Source organism: Alexandromys fortis, unplaced genomic scaffold, assembly GCF_014885135.2.
Source record: "Alexandromys fortis isolate MF-2015 unplaced genomic scaffold, M_Fortis_MF-2015_v1.1 scaffold_7, whole genome shotgun sequence".
NCBI classification, from domain to species: domain Eukaryota; kingdom Metazoa; phylum Chordata; class Mammalia; order Rodentia; family Cricetidae; genus Alexandromys; species Alexandromys fortis.
Window position 1 is genome coordinate 7,726,456 of NW_026067920.1, and position 12,222 is coordinate 7,738,677.

General features: G+C 40.8%; 1 protein-coding gene across 3 annotated transcripts in view; it reads right to left on the bottom strand.

The window, feature by feature from the left end:
• Positions 1 to 12,222, bottom strand: part of Ewsr1 (EWS RNA binding protein 1) — a 29,878-nt gene that overhangs the window by 2,170 nt on the left and 15,486 nt on the right. For 2 of the 3 annotated variants that reach the window (XM_050141389.1, XM_050141386.1), the window contains 6 exons: positions 10,346 to 10,557; positions 9,188 to 9,368; positions 6,447 to 6,484; positions 5,881 to 5,913; positions 5,361 to 5,479; positions 776 to 905 (listed from right to left, as the gene is read on the bottom strand). In XM_050141389.1, the coding sequence (XP_049997346.1) occupies positions 776 to 905; positions 5,361 to 5,479; positions 5,881 to 5,913; positions 6,447 to 6,484; positions 9,188 to 9,368; positions 10,346 to 10,557 (713 nt within the window). The remainder of the gene's footprint in view (positions 1 to 775; positions 906 to 5,360; positions 5,480 to 5,880; positions 5,914 to 6,446; positions 6,485 to 9,187; positions 9,369 to 10,345; positions 10,558 to 12,222) is intronic. The other variant, XM_050141388.1, reaches the window with a different exon arrangement.

Below are 12,222 nucleotides of genomic sequence, written 5' to 3' on the forward strand. Positions count from 1 at the left end.
ATTTGGAAGCAGAGTAGGCCTGGAAGATCAGGAAGCACAAGTCATCAATAGCCGCATGTGGAGTTTTGGCCAGCCTGGACTAGATGATAAGCCAGAAAAAAAAAAAAAAGGAAAGAACAAAGGCTGTTATTTATTTAAGCAAGGTATGTGGCACACTCTTGTAATCCTAGCATATGGTAGAGAGACTGCCACATTTGAAACCAGCTTGCCCACACAATGAAAATGTTATTTAAAAGACATCAAAAGCCTAGGAATAAAACTCAGGCAGAAGGATCTGAGTTCAAGGCCAGCCTGGTCTACACTAAGAAACCCATTCTTGAAGATTCCCTGCCCCAGCCTAATTATCAGAACTTGGTGCTGGCTGTTGAAAATTGTACATTGGGGCAAAGACATTTTCCCTCCTGTGTATGTCTCTCTCATGGCGCTAGAAACTGAACCCAGGGTCTGTACAAATTAGGTGAGCTTAAGCAAGGCAGCTTTGCAATAAAACACACATTAAAGGGATATTCTGACCCAGGGGTAGTGTCTGTGTGCTTTAACAGTCGAAGAGGAACATGATGAGCAACTTCTGTAGTAGACCATCTTAGTGTTTCAGCTCTCAAATTCCTCCCTCCTCCTATACTGTGGTCCAGAAAAGGTTTCTGCATCTAGACTCTATTTTAATGGTTTCCAATATAGTATATGCTCTCTTGGAAGGTCACACACACACAACTGCTCTAAGTTCCTAAATATGCCTGAATGAGCAGAATTCAGAGCAACAAGGAGCACATCATACCATCAAACCATTCCACAGCAGCCTTGGCAGTTGGCGGATCCTCATAGGACACTGTGGCATCACCTTTAGGCTTTCCTGTCTCCTTATCCAAGTAGATGTGGATCATGGGTTGCCCAGTTCTCTTGTTCATCTACAGATAAAACAATAATTAGGATGTGACTATAACACCTGAGCCTTAAAGAAGTTCATAGTTACAGGGCGGTGACAGTGTACTCCTTTAATCCTAGCACTGGGGAGACAAAGATAGGTGATCGGATCTCTGTAAATTCAAGGCCAGCCTGGTCTACAGACTGAGTTCCTGGACAGCCAGGACTACACAGATTAACCCTATACCAAAACAAAACAAAACAAGCCACACATTCACACACATAAATTGGCGACAAGCATTTCTGTCTTTTTTTTGGGGGGGTGGTGAATATTTTTCTAGACAGGGTTTTTCTGTGTAGCCCTGGTGGGATTAAAGGCGTGGGCTGTCACTGGCTGACCAAACATTTTTATCTCATTGAGCCATCTTTGACAGTATTAAGACTTAAAAAAAATTATATGTGTGAGCCTTCAGAGGCCAGCACAGGATGTCAGACCCCCTGGAACTTAAGTCATGGTTGTGGCTCACCATGTGCATGCTGGAAACTGAACATGTTAAGGCAGCAAGTGCTCTTCATTACTTAGCCATGATGCAAACTGGGGATAGTTGCTCATGCCTATAATCTCAGCACTCAGAAGGGTGAGACAGAAGGATCATCACTGGTTCCAGGTAAAACTGGGCAACAGGGAGTGGGACACTGTTTCATAAATCCTAAAATTATACATGTGTCAGTCAATACCATTTTTTGTTTTTGTGACAGGGTTTCTCTGTCTACCCCTGGCAGTCCTGGGGCTGCTCTGGGGACCAGGCTGGTCTCCCAAGAGGCCACTGCCTGGCAATCAATACCATTTTTAAAAAACACAGGAAAGAATACAGCAAAAGTCATGTAAACAAATCGTCATCTTAAAAAGATTTTATAGCCCAGAATGCCTGCATGTATGCACGTGTATCTCATGTATGCAAATAATCACAGAATCCAGAAGAGGATGTCAGATCCCCTGGAACTGCAGTTACATAGGGTTGTGAGTGTTGGGACTTGGGAAAGACAGCAAATGCTCTTTAACTGTTAAATCACCTATCTACCCAACCCAAAATGAATGAGCATTCTACCTGTGAATGTCAGCATACTATTTATGTGCTGGACTCCTTGAGACTGGAGTTACAGACAACTGTGAGCTGTCATGTGGGTGCTGAGAACTGAACCTACGTCCTCTGGAAAAGGAACCAGTGCTCTTGACTCCTAAGCAATCTCTCCAGTCCCACAAAACCGAAGGCAAATTACTGACTTAACCAGAGTTAATTATTAACCCAATTAATACTAGAACTCTATGTACATGTACACATGCATGTATCTATCAGTCTGTCTCCATACAGCCCCGCCCCAAATAGTTGGCTGGGTGGTGCTAGAGTACACCTTTAATCCCAGTACTCAGGAGGCGGAGGCAGGTAGTTCTCGGTGAGTTTGAGTTCAAGGCCAGCCTGGTCTACAGAGTGAGTTTCAGGACAGCTAACCTTGTCCTGAAAAACCAACCAACCACACAGACTGACAAGCTTGCTCAGCAGGTAAAGGTGCATATTGCCAAGTCAACCTGAGTTGATCTCTAACATGGTGGAGAACTCACTGATTTACAAGTCATCCTTTTATCTCCATATACACATTGAGATGCCCTTTTAAATACAACAAACTAAACAGAAGTAATCAACAGACCCCCTGCCCACCTGTGAAGCCATGGCTGGCGTCAACTTGGAGATCGGCCTGCCCCCTGCCTCTGGAGTGCTGGGGTTAGAAGCATATGTCACCACACCTGGCTAATAATCAACATTTCAAACATAAAATATAAGCACAGAATTTGGACTTTCACTTTTGCCCAGAGTGGATAAGACAATAGCATATGGTGATTGTCTGTGTATGCATAAACATAGAGAACACGGGGTATTCTTGCAAAGGACCTGTGTTCAATTTACAATACTGATGCCAGACTTTGCAACTGCTGGTAGCTCCAGCTTCACCAAAGATACCCTCTTTTAGCCTTCTTGGGCGCATCTACATGCATGCAATTCAGAGACAAACACTCAGAGATGTTATAGATGGGGTTAAACCTGTACTGCAGACTGGACAGCAACTGTGCAAAGAGGGCGGATCAGACAACTGACACATGTCCCAATCCCTGCATCCCACAAAGGGGAAGGAGAGACAGGCCCCTCAAATTGACCTCTGACCTCTAGAGATATTCTGTGGATCGTGTATATATACTCCCACATTTACACAAACATATGGGTCTTAACTGTAAAGACAGACAATGCAGAAGAACCTATTTTCCTGGCTATGGAGACTCAGAACAAAACTGTCAGACAAATCAACCAAGTGCACCAGTCAGCCAACAGTTACATATGGGTAAACCTTTCAGTAAGATGTCACAAGGGCCCGTAAACAGGAAAAAGGAAAAGAAGTCAACAAAGAGCAGATCTGATAGCTAACAATATTTAAACCAATAACTTCTAGTCCAGCCAGGTGTGGTAGCAATGTGCTTTTTAATCCTAGCTCTGGGGAAGAAACAGGCAGGATTATCAGCCTAGTTTACATGGCCAGCTTCATGCCATCCATCTTTACAAAAACAAAAAAACAAGCCATGGCGCCAGGGAGTTAGTGGTGCACGCCTTTATTCCCAGCACTCAGGAGGCAAAGGCAGGTGGATCTGTTGAGTTCCAGGTCAGCCTGATCTACAAAATTTAGTTCCGGGGCAGTTAGGACTATTATACACAGAAACCTTGTCTTGAAAAAAACAACAACAAAAACAACAAAAAAAAAAAACCCAAACAAAAACAAACGACAACAAAAATCAAAGCAACCTATAAAGAACTTCTAGTCACAAAAAGAATAGAAGTACCTGAAAAAGATAAAGGCTGAAAGAAGGTACTTCCAACAGACAAGGATTAGCACTCAATCTATACAGGGCTAGAGTTGGTTTATTAGTTAAGAGCACTGGCTGCTCTTTTTTTTAGAACAGTTGGGTTCAATTCCCAGCACCCACATCGTAGCTCATAACTGTAATTCCAGTTCCAGGGATATGTCACCTTTCTTCTTTCCTCTGAGAGTACCAGACATGCACACAGTGCACACACAGACAAAACACTTATAAAATAATAAGTCAATCTTTTTGCTGCTGTTATTTTTGAGATAGGGTCTCACTATGCAGAACAGGCTGGTCTTGAACTCATAGAAATCTACCTGTCTTTGCCTCCAGAGAGCTGGGATTAAAGGTATGTCACCATAGCTAGGCAGCGCTGGCTCACACATTTAATCCCAGCACTCAGGAGGCAGAAGCAGACTAATCTCTGTGAGTTTGAGGCCAGCCTGCCTACTCTTCAGAGTAAGTTCCAGGATTGCCAGGGCTGTTACACAGAGACCCTGTTGTGTGTGTATGAGGGTGAGGACGGGAACACACACCCCAAGAGGGATCACCACACTTGCCCTAATTTACTAGTGTATTATATTGTCAGAATTTGGCTGCTTAATAGGAATGTGAAATAAAACATTATTGAAACTACATATTTTAGAGATGAAAATAAAATTTAAGTCTAAGGATAAACTCAATTGTTATATGCCAAGTAATTAGAGAATATATCTAAATCAGGTGTGTGGTACACACCTTTAATCCCAGTACTAGGTAGGGAGAAGTATGTGGCACCCTGTTCATAAAATTCTAATTGTTTTTGTTGTTGTTAAATTCCCTCTGCGACTGGGTTTTTCTGAGCACTACAGACTTGCCTTCAACTCAGACATCCTAGCAAACCTTCAATTCTTATTGAAAAATAAACCTGTAAGCATTTAAATGCCTCTAGGTATCACACAATTTATTCCTAGTGTTTCTATAAGCATTTGAACAATTAATAATTTGAAACCATGTCTCCAAGAATTAACTATTCAGGGAATATTAAGAAAAACCTATGTTTATTTTTTTTCCTTAACAGAAAATGACAAGTTTATTTTTAAATTAAAAAACAAACAACAAAACATCAGATTTAGTAAAAGAACCAACAGTTGCTTAGCATTTTCCATCTATAAAAACTGGCTAAAGTTGGTGCAGTAGTACCAGACTGTAAATCTGGCACTTGGAAGGTGGAGGCAGAAAGATCAGGCTATCCTGTAATAAGAGAGAACTTGTTGGGGGGGGGGGGGGGAGAAGACAACAACAGTAACAACATTCCCCCTCCAACAGAAACCAAGCTAACAGGAGAAGCTATTTATTTTTGTAGCCTTAAGGGCCTTGTGCATTATATTATGTACATCAGGCAAGTGTTCCATCACTGGGCTATAGCTCTCAGGCCTTAACACAGGGTCTTACACCACACAGTGTTTTAAGGAGTAAACTACAAGGTACCTATCTATCGACAAAAGAGTCAGGGAACTTCATCAACAATTCTTGGCATGGTTTTGCTATTTCAAACATGTCTTGCTGGCTCAATTTCTGCTGGATCACTTGATCACTAGCCATTTACCTTGACAACCCCACATTGCTTAAAGAAGTCTGCCAGATCATCCAGGGTCACATTGTCATTTAAACCTTGCACATAAATTGCACTGTTGTCAGAATCTTCATCAGGATCTATAGGAAGGCCTTCCAGAGAAAATAAGATAAAGTAGAATTACTGTCCTGTATTAATAGTGGGGAGAGATAAGCTGACCTCAAACTGCTAATTCTCTTTTTTTCAAACTCACCCTATCAGGAGCTAAGAATAGGGACTTCTTAAGCAATAAGTTGAACATTATTATCAAACAATATTCTTAACAAAAGCAAGAGAACTACCAATTATACTGATAGTAAGATGGAAATTTTTGGTTACTTGAAAACAATTGTAAAAGGAAGCCCCAAGTTGTCTGTCTTTGCCAAGAATGGCATCAGTCTACAAGGCTACTGAATTCTCTCTCTCTCCTTTTTTTTTTTTGGGCAAGGTTGCTGAACTCTTATTTCTATGGCATTTACTCAAAACAGCACAAAGTTCAAGAATTCAAAGTTACCTAGATCAAGATCTGGTCCTTCATCCATGGGTCCTGCCAACCAGGAAAAGATCATATAAGATATTATTAGTGCAAGCCTTGCAAGCTACAAATCTTACAAACACACACAGCTATCTACTACACCACCATTTGATGGGGGACTCATTAATTCAAAATGACCCGCACTGCTAAAATGGAGCAGTGCCCCTTTAGCGTTTGTGAAGTTTGCTAGGGTTTCTTTTTCCTTTGCTCGTTTGTTTCTAAACCATTAACCAAATACACTCTTAATGCTTTATGTGCCAAATTAGTGTTAAATTAAAGCCAAAACCTTTCCTCCACATAAACCAAATTAAAGCTGTACTCTCCCCCATATTATAGAAGCAGTTGCTCAATACTTCAAGTTATCCTTTGTTTTGTAACCATAGGTTAACCTTATAACCCCTAAGACAATGCCGGCAGTACCCATTAGTCTCTTTTGTATAGATCATTTTTAAACCACTTATGAAACTAGTAAAAATTATAGTTTTCTAAAAACTGACTTTATTTTTTTTTTTAAACACTATCCATGGTAATACTCAAAAACTTACCACCAGGCTTATTGAAGCCACCTCGCTCTCCAGCGCTGCTGGGGGGATAAACGAAGAAATGAAGGCCTTTCCCTTTAAAAGCCAGTACCGCTCTGAGCCTTGCGGGGGCTCGTGGGGAAGAAGGGCACTGGCTAAACACATCTCCAAACAATGCATCTCTCTCATCTTGTCACTATGCCTTTCTTCAGGGCAGCTCGCTCAAATTTCCTTAATATACAACCTTGCTTGTTTGATTGGACACACCAGTGTGGCTGATTTCTTTCATGTCAGGGGCTGGTATTAATAGTGCAATACTTGGCAAATTAAGGAAGGAAAAAAAAAACCCTGGACCCAAACACCCACCCCATCAGCTGAAACACCAGGGAGCTTGGTATAGAACTGTGAAGGCGGAGACAATTGCTGTGATGAACCTTTCCACGTTCATAAAGGTGCACCCTCAACCTCTCCCAAGGGAGAGCCAAATGAGGCCCTAGGCTTCCTAACAAGTAACAGTATAATAGAGCAGGAGACAACCACATTAAATGTCTACAACACACATCAGAGGACGCATCCAGCCAATCTTCAGCATAAAGCCATACAGTCCAGGGCCCTAATGGATTCAACAGTTATTGTGAAAGGAGAATTTACAACAAATACCAAGGCTCAGCGGACTGGGGGTGCAACTTTATAGACATACCAGTTAAGAAGACTATGGCAATATATACACTATAATACAGAGAGGAGAGGGAAGATGAGTTGTTGGGTTTTTTGGGGAGAGAAGGCAGCATTTTCTAAAATTAAAAAAGGTAGCTCCCCAGTGGGAAGACCTGACGTTTTCTTAACCAGTATTGCACCTTTAATACCTAAATATACAATTAATTTCAAGCTGTTGCATGCAGCTTTGCTTCTCTTTTAAAAGTACACACCATAAAATGTTCTCTCTCTTCAAACACAAAGTTTACACTTTAATGTTACACAATTCTAAGAGTATTATACTTCCTCTGGTTCATTACCAAACAACAAGTATGCAGTTACCAAAGTTACAGAAGGATTCCATTTATACAATGAATACATTTTGTTTAAAATATTCTATGTATATTTTTCCTCTCCATATGGACACCGTGTCTAGTCCCACTTTTCATTATGCTGCCGGCTGAGTACTGAGTACGGGTACTTTTTAAGTATTGAAGTGTATACAAGGCTCTCACTTTGTAACCTGTAGCATATAAATGCGACAAAGCATGTTAAAAAGTTTCCACGTTTAACAGCCAATGAAAATATCAAAATACTGAGGCAATGAAAAAGGGCATGTTAACAACATTGAGCGCCTTACCTGGAGCAGACACTGAAAACCATCACCACACCACAATAAAAAAAGGGAAAGGGAACTGCCCCGTGTCCTGTCCTCACAGGATCCAACAGACTGCTTCACAGTCTGTTAAAAACCTATGGGGTAGGCCATGGTCTCTTCTATGGCTCCAGGAGAGACTTCTCATCCAGAAAGATGGGCCCCTCTAATAGTAGTCTAACAGAGTCAGTAGAATCATTACTTCTGGAGTATTAAGATGAATAAACTTCAAATTGCTTTTGCAATTGAAAAATACTAAGAATTCTAGGTGATTTGAGACGTGATGATAGTAATTTCAAGTGTCTATGTCTATTTTAAAACATCCATAAAGACGTGAAACCTTTATAATGGAATGATATCCAAATCAGAAGACCAATTTTTACTTTGTCAAATTATTCATAAAAATTTGCATGTTATGAAATAGCTTTTTCCAATAAAGATTTCACTTAAGACTTTAATGAAAGTTATGCAGAATTAAACGAAACATTAACTATCTTTCAGCAGTATAGAAATTTGCTAGTATGTGAATAGGTTAAATTCATTGTTTTGAAGTTTGTTTCTATAAAAAAGAATTGCTAGCTTTTTTTGAAGTTACCCCAATCAAATTTATACTCACTACAACATTCTGCATAACTTTTTTTACTAGTTTATATAGGGACAGAACACACACATAACTAAATCTGGATTATGTTAACCACTAACATCATATCTCACCTTCATCAAAGTATAGACACCAGAAAGGAACGAGGGATGGAAGGAGGGAGGGAAGGGAAGGCAGAGGCAGCAGGGTCACGTTACTGATCTAAACAGTTTTCTAAACCAGATGGTGGCATCAATCACAATGGTCAAACCAATTTAGACTTTTAAAATCTCCAATAGGGAGCGATGCTACACTCATACACATTACTCTGTAAAAAAAGTTATTAGATTGTTCTGTGCTCCAACTCAGGCCATGGTTTAAGAGTTACGGGCCAGTCTTCATCATGTTCAACAATTCTGGGTACAAACACTGGAAAACAGCTGCATCCTTTTTCTGCAGTACATACACCAAATATTTTAAGACAACCGTTCAAAGTTCACTAGTTAAAACCTAGGTTGTTAGATGGTGTGTGTGTTCCATCCCAAATCTATTACCCAAAGAGGTTCTCACCTCTCAACACCATGAAGGGGACTGAAAGCTCTAGTTTCAAAGCCATTATTTGTTCACCCCAACCCAACAAAGGTTACTGGCAGGGAAAAAAAAAAGCAAACTGCCACTTAAATGACATTTCCATGTTTTAGAAGATAGCTTGACCTCAACAGATTGTCCATGGAAATGTGGAATAAATTTCTTATGTCTTTCAGTCCCTTCTTCCCATTGAAAATCCTATGGATGAAGCAAAATTAGGTAAAAGGAGAAAAGGTTTGCTCTTACCCCATTCCACCGCGTCCTCCTCCCCGCCCACCTCTGCTCATGCCTCCACGATCAAATCCCCCTCTTCCCCTGCCCCGGTTATCAGGGCCACTCATGCTCCGGTTCTCTCCTGGTCCGGAAAATCCTCCAGACTCCTGCCCATAAACACCCATGCTACTGGGGTGGTCCTGTCGGAATGAACCTGAGGAAAAGAGTCACATCTGTAAGTCACGGACATTTATACCACTGCTTGACATCCTTTCTCTTGGAATCATGATCCCCTCAATTGTAAGCAACTGTATATGTACTACACTGGAAGTACTTCTACCAGAAGGCTCCCTTAAAGAACTATTTACTCGACAAGGCCAACACATTCTTGTACAGCCAGGCTATAATAAACTACTTCCAAAGGGTAAAAGGTATCTTGGAAAAAAAACACATTCACAGGTTTGGGTCTCCAAAAGCAGTTTCTTTGCACTACCCTCTAGAAACAAAAGTAGAGCCGGGTTTTCTAGGACTCTGAGTTATATAGCAAGGACCCTTAGTCATTCCAGTCAAAAAAGCAGAGATGAAACAAAAGGGATAGCCAGGGCTACCCAGAAAATTCCTGTCCCCTAAAATAAAACAAAGCCAAAAAAAGCAACAAGTGAGGCAGAAATCAAATAGTTAATAAAGATACTTTTAGGTTTTAGTTACTTCTCCAAATATAAGTATAAGTACAGGGACTACATGGTAGAACTTGTTTTTAAGACCCTGGGCTTAAACCCCAGCAGAAAACAAAACAAAACAAAAAGAAAATCAGTTCCACCCCACTCATATCCTAAAGTTTTAAAAATTCCTCCGAACTACAGTAAGGATTCTGTTCCTCTGCTTTAGAGATTCACACAAAAATCAAAATACACAGATTTTACTTGGCTATCACAAACCCCAGTAGCCCTCTACAGCTACCTTTCCACTCTTAATGATTCGGGGCAGGTCCTAAAGAATGCCAGCCTTACTCACTGAGACAGCCCACCCTGCTGACTGAATCCTACTGGGGCACCCAGACTATTCTCCAGGATGTTATGCCTCATACTCATACCCTTGACCCCAGAAGCAAACAGTGGTAACAAACAGCCCCCATTTTCAGAAACTCCAAGCACAAACACTCATATTTATTTTTCTCTCTTAGCAACTCACTCTGCTGCCCGTAGCTGCTGCTCTGTTGGCTATATTGACTTGGAGCCTGGCTGTAAGATCCAGTCTGAGGGGGGTAACTAGTGGGAGGCTGCTGCCCATAGCTGCTTTGTTGACCATAGCTACTCTGCTGTCCATAGCTGCTCGGTTGCCCATAGGTGTTCTGCTGAGAGTAACTGCTCTGATCGTAACTAGTTGGCTGTGAAGAGGAGTAGCTGAAAGAAAGAAAAAAAAAGTTTTAAGAAAGGAAAAAAAAAAAAAAGGCACGTTATTTTCCCCAAGACTCCAAATACAAGACATTTATGGGTATCCTAATAGTTACTGTTTTCATTGTCATGAGTCTCACGATATGCGTAGCCCAGGCTATTCTTCCACCTACACACAACGTTTCTGCCTTAACTTCACGAGTGCTAGTATGCTTCACTGTATCTGGCCAAGGCAACATTTTTTGTATTTATAAAAACAAAGCTTTAAATGGAAGAGAGAAAATTAAAACAACTCATGTATGTTCTGAGCTGCAGATTAGAGCTCCCATTTAAAACAATATTTATTTTGAACTACATTTAAGGCAAATCCAGGAGTTCAGGTGGGCAGAATATGTTGTATATGTGCCCTTAGAAACAACTAATGCAGTGAAAAATGACACTGAAAGTAAGGACAAAGACTCAAGTGAGGTATTCGGTTCCAAGAACGCCTTCCTTTCTTTTTGTAGCACCAAGGCTCCAAACTAGAGCCTCATACACTAGGCAAGAGTTTTCTACTCCAGTCATCTAATAAGCTGAGTGGTGACTATAATGTTCTGAGTCACGGTTTTATGGTACAGTGTGAACATGTGTGTATGCCACTCCTAAAATGCCAGTTTTTCCTTCAGACTCAAAATTGCTTTGTTATGGTTTCAATCTTTTAAACATCCTTAGAAGTCTAGGAATAAACCTTAGGTTGTTGTATCAAAGATGTTGTATCAAAATCTCTGTGAAACTACCCAGCAAGTAATCTATGTATCTCTACATACTATTAAAACAAAACTTAGCTGGGCAGTAGGGGCACAAACCTGTTCCAGAACTTAGGAGGCAGAGGCAGGAGGATTTCTGAACAAGGCCAGCCTGATGTACAGAGCGAATTCCAAGATAGGTAGAGCTACTCACAAAAACCCAAAACCAACCAACCAAAACACACACACACAACCTAACCCCAAACCAAACCCTTAAAAGACTCTCCAAAGCCAGACTTAGTGATGATACGCCTTTAATTCTAGCACTCGAGAGACAGGCAGATCTGAGTTTGAGGCCAGCCTGAATTCCTGAGCAAATTCCTGAAAAGCCAAGGCAACAGAGAGAAATGCTGTCTAGAAAGAAAAAAACCCTCCAATGCTCAATGAAGCATAAATACGTGCATTTGTTACACCTTTCCACAGCCATTAAAATGCACGTCTACGTGCAACTGTTTTTAACATTGACAGGTATGGGCCTCCTTTCCAAGAAGAGTTATAAACCCTGCCCATTGGACTGACTGGAGAGATGGCTCAGAGATTCAGAGAACTGGTTGCTCTTCCAGAGGTCCTGAGTTCAATTCCCAGCAAACCACACGGTGGCTTACACCATCTGTATGTAACGAAATCTGGTGTCCTCTTAGGGCAGAACACCGTATACATAATAAATAAATAAATTTTAATAACAAAAAAAACCTGCCCACTTCTGGTCCTTGTTGTATTCAATGGGTTAACCTATGAAATAGACGATCAGGAACTATTTTAGCAAATTAACTTTTAAAGACTCAATTCTGCCAATTCATCTGACGCTTACTTCAAATGAGACATAGGTCAGAAAACTTCAAGTTTTCCTTATTTTAAAGAAACCAAAATTGGACAGTGTAGCTACGGT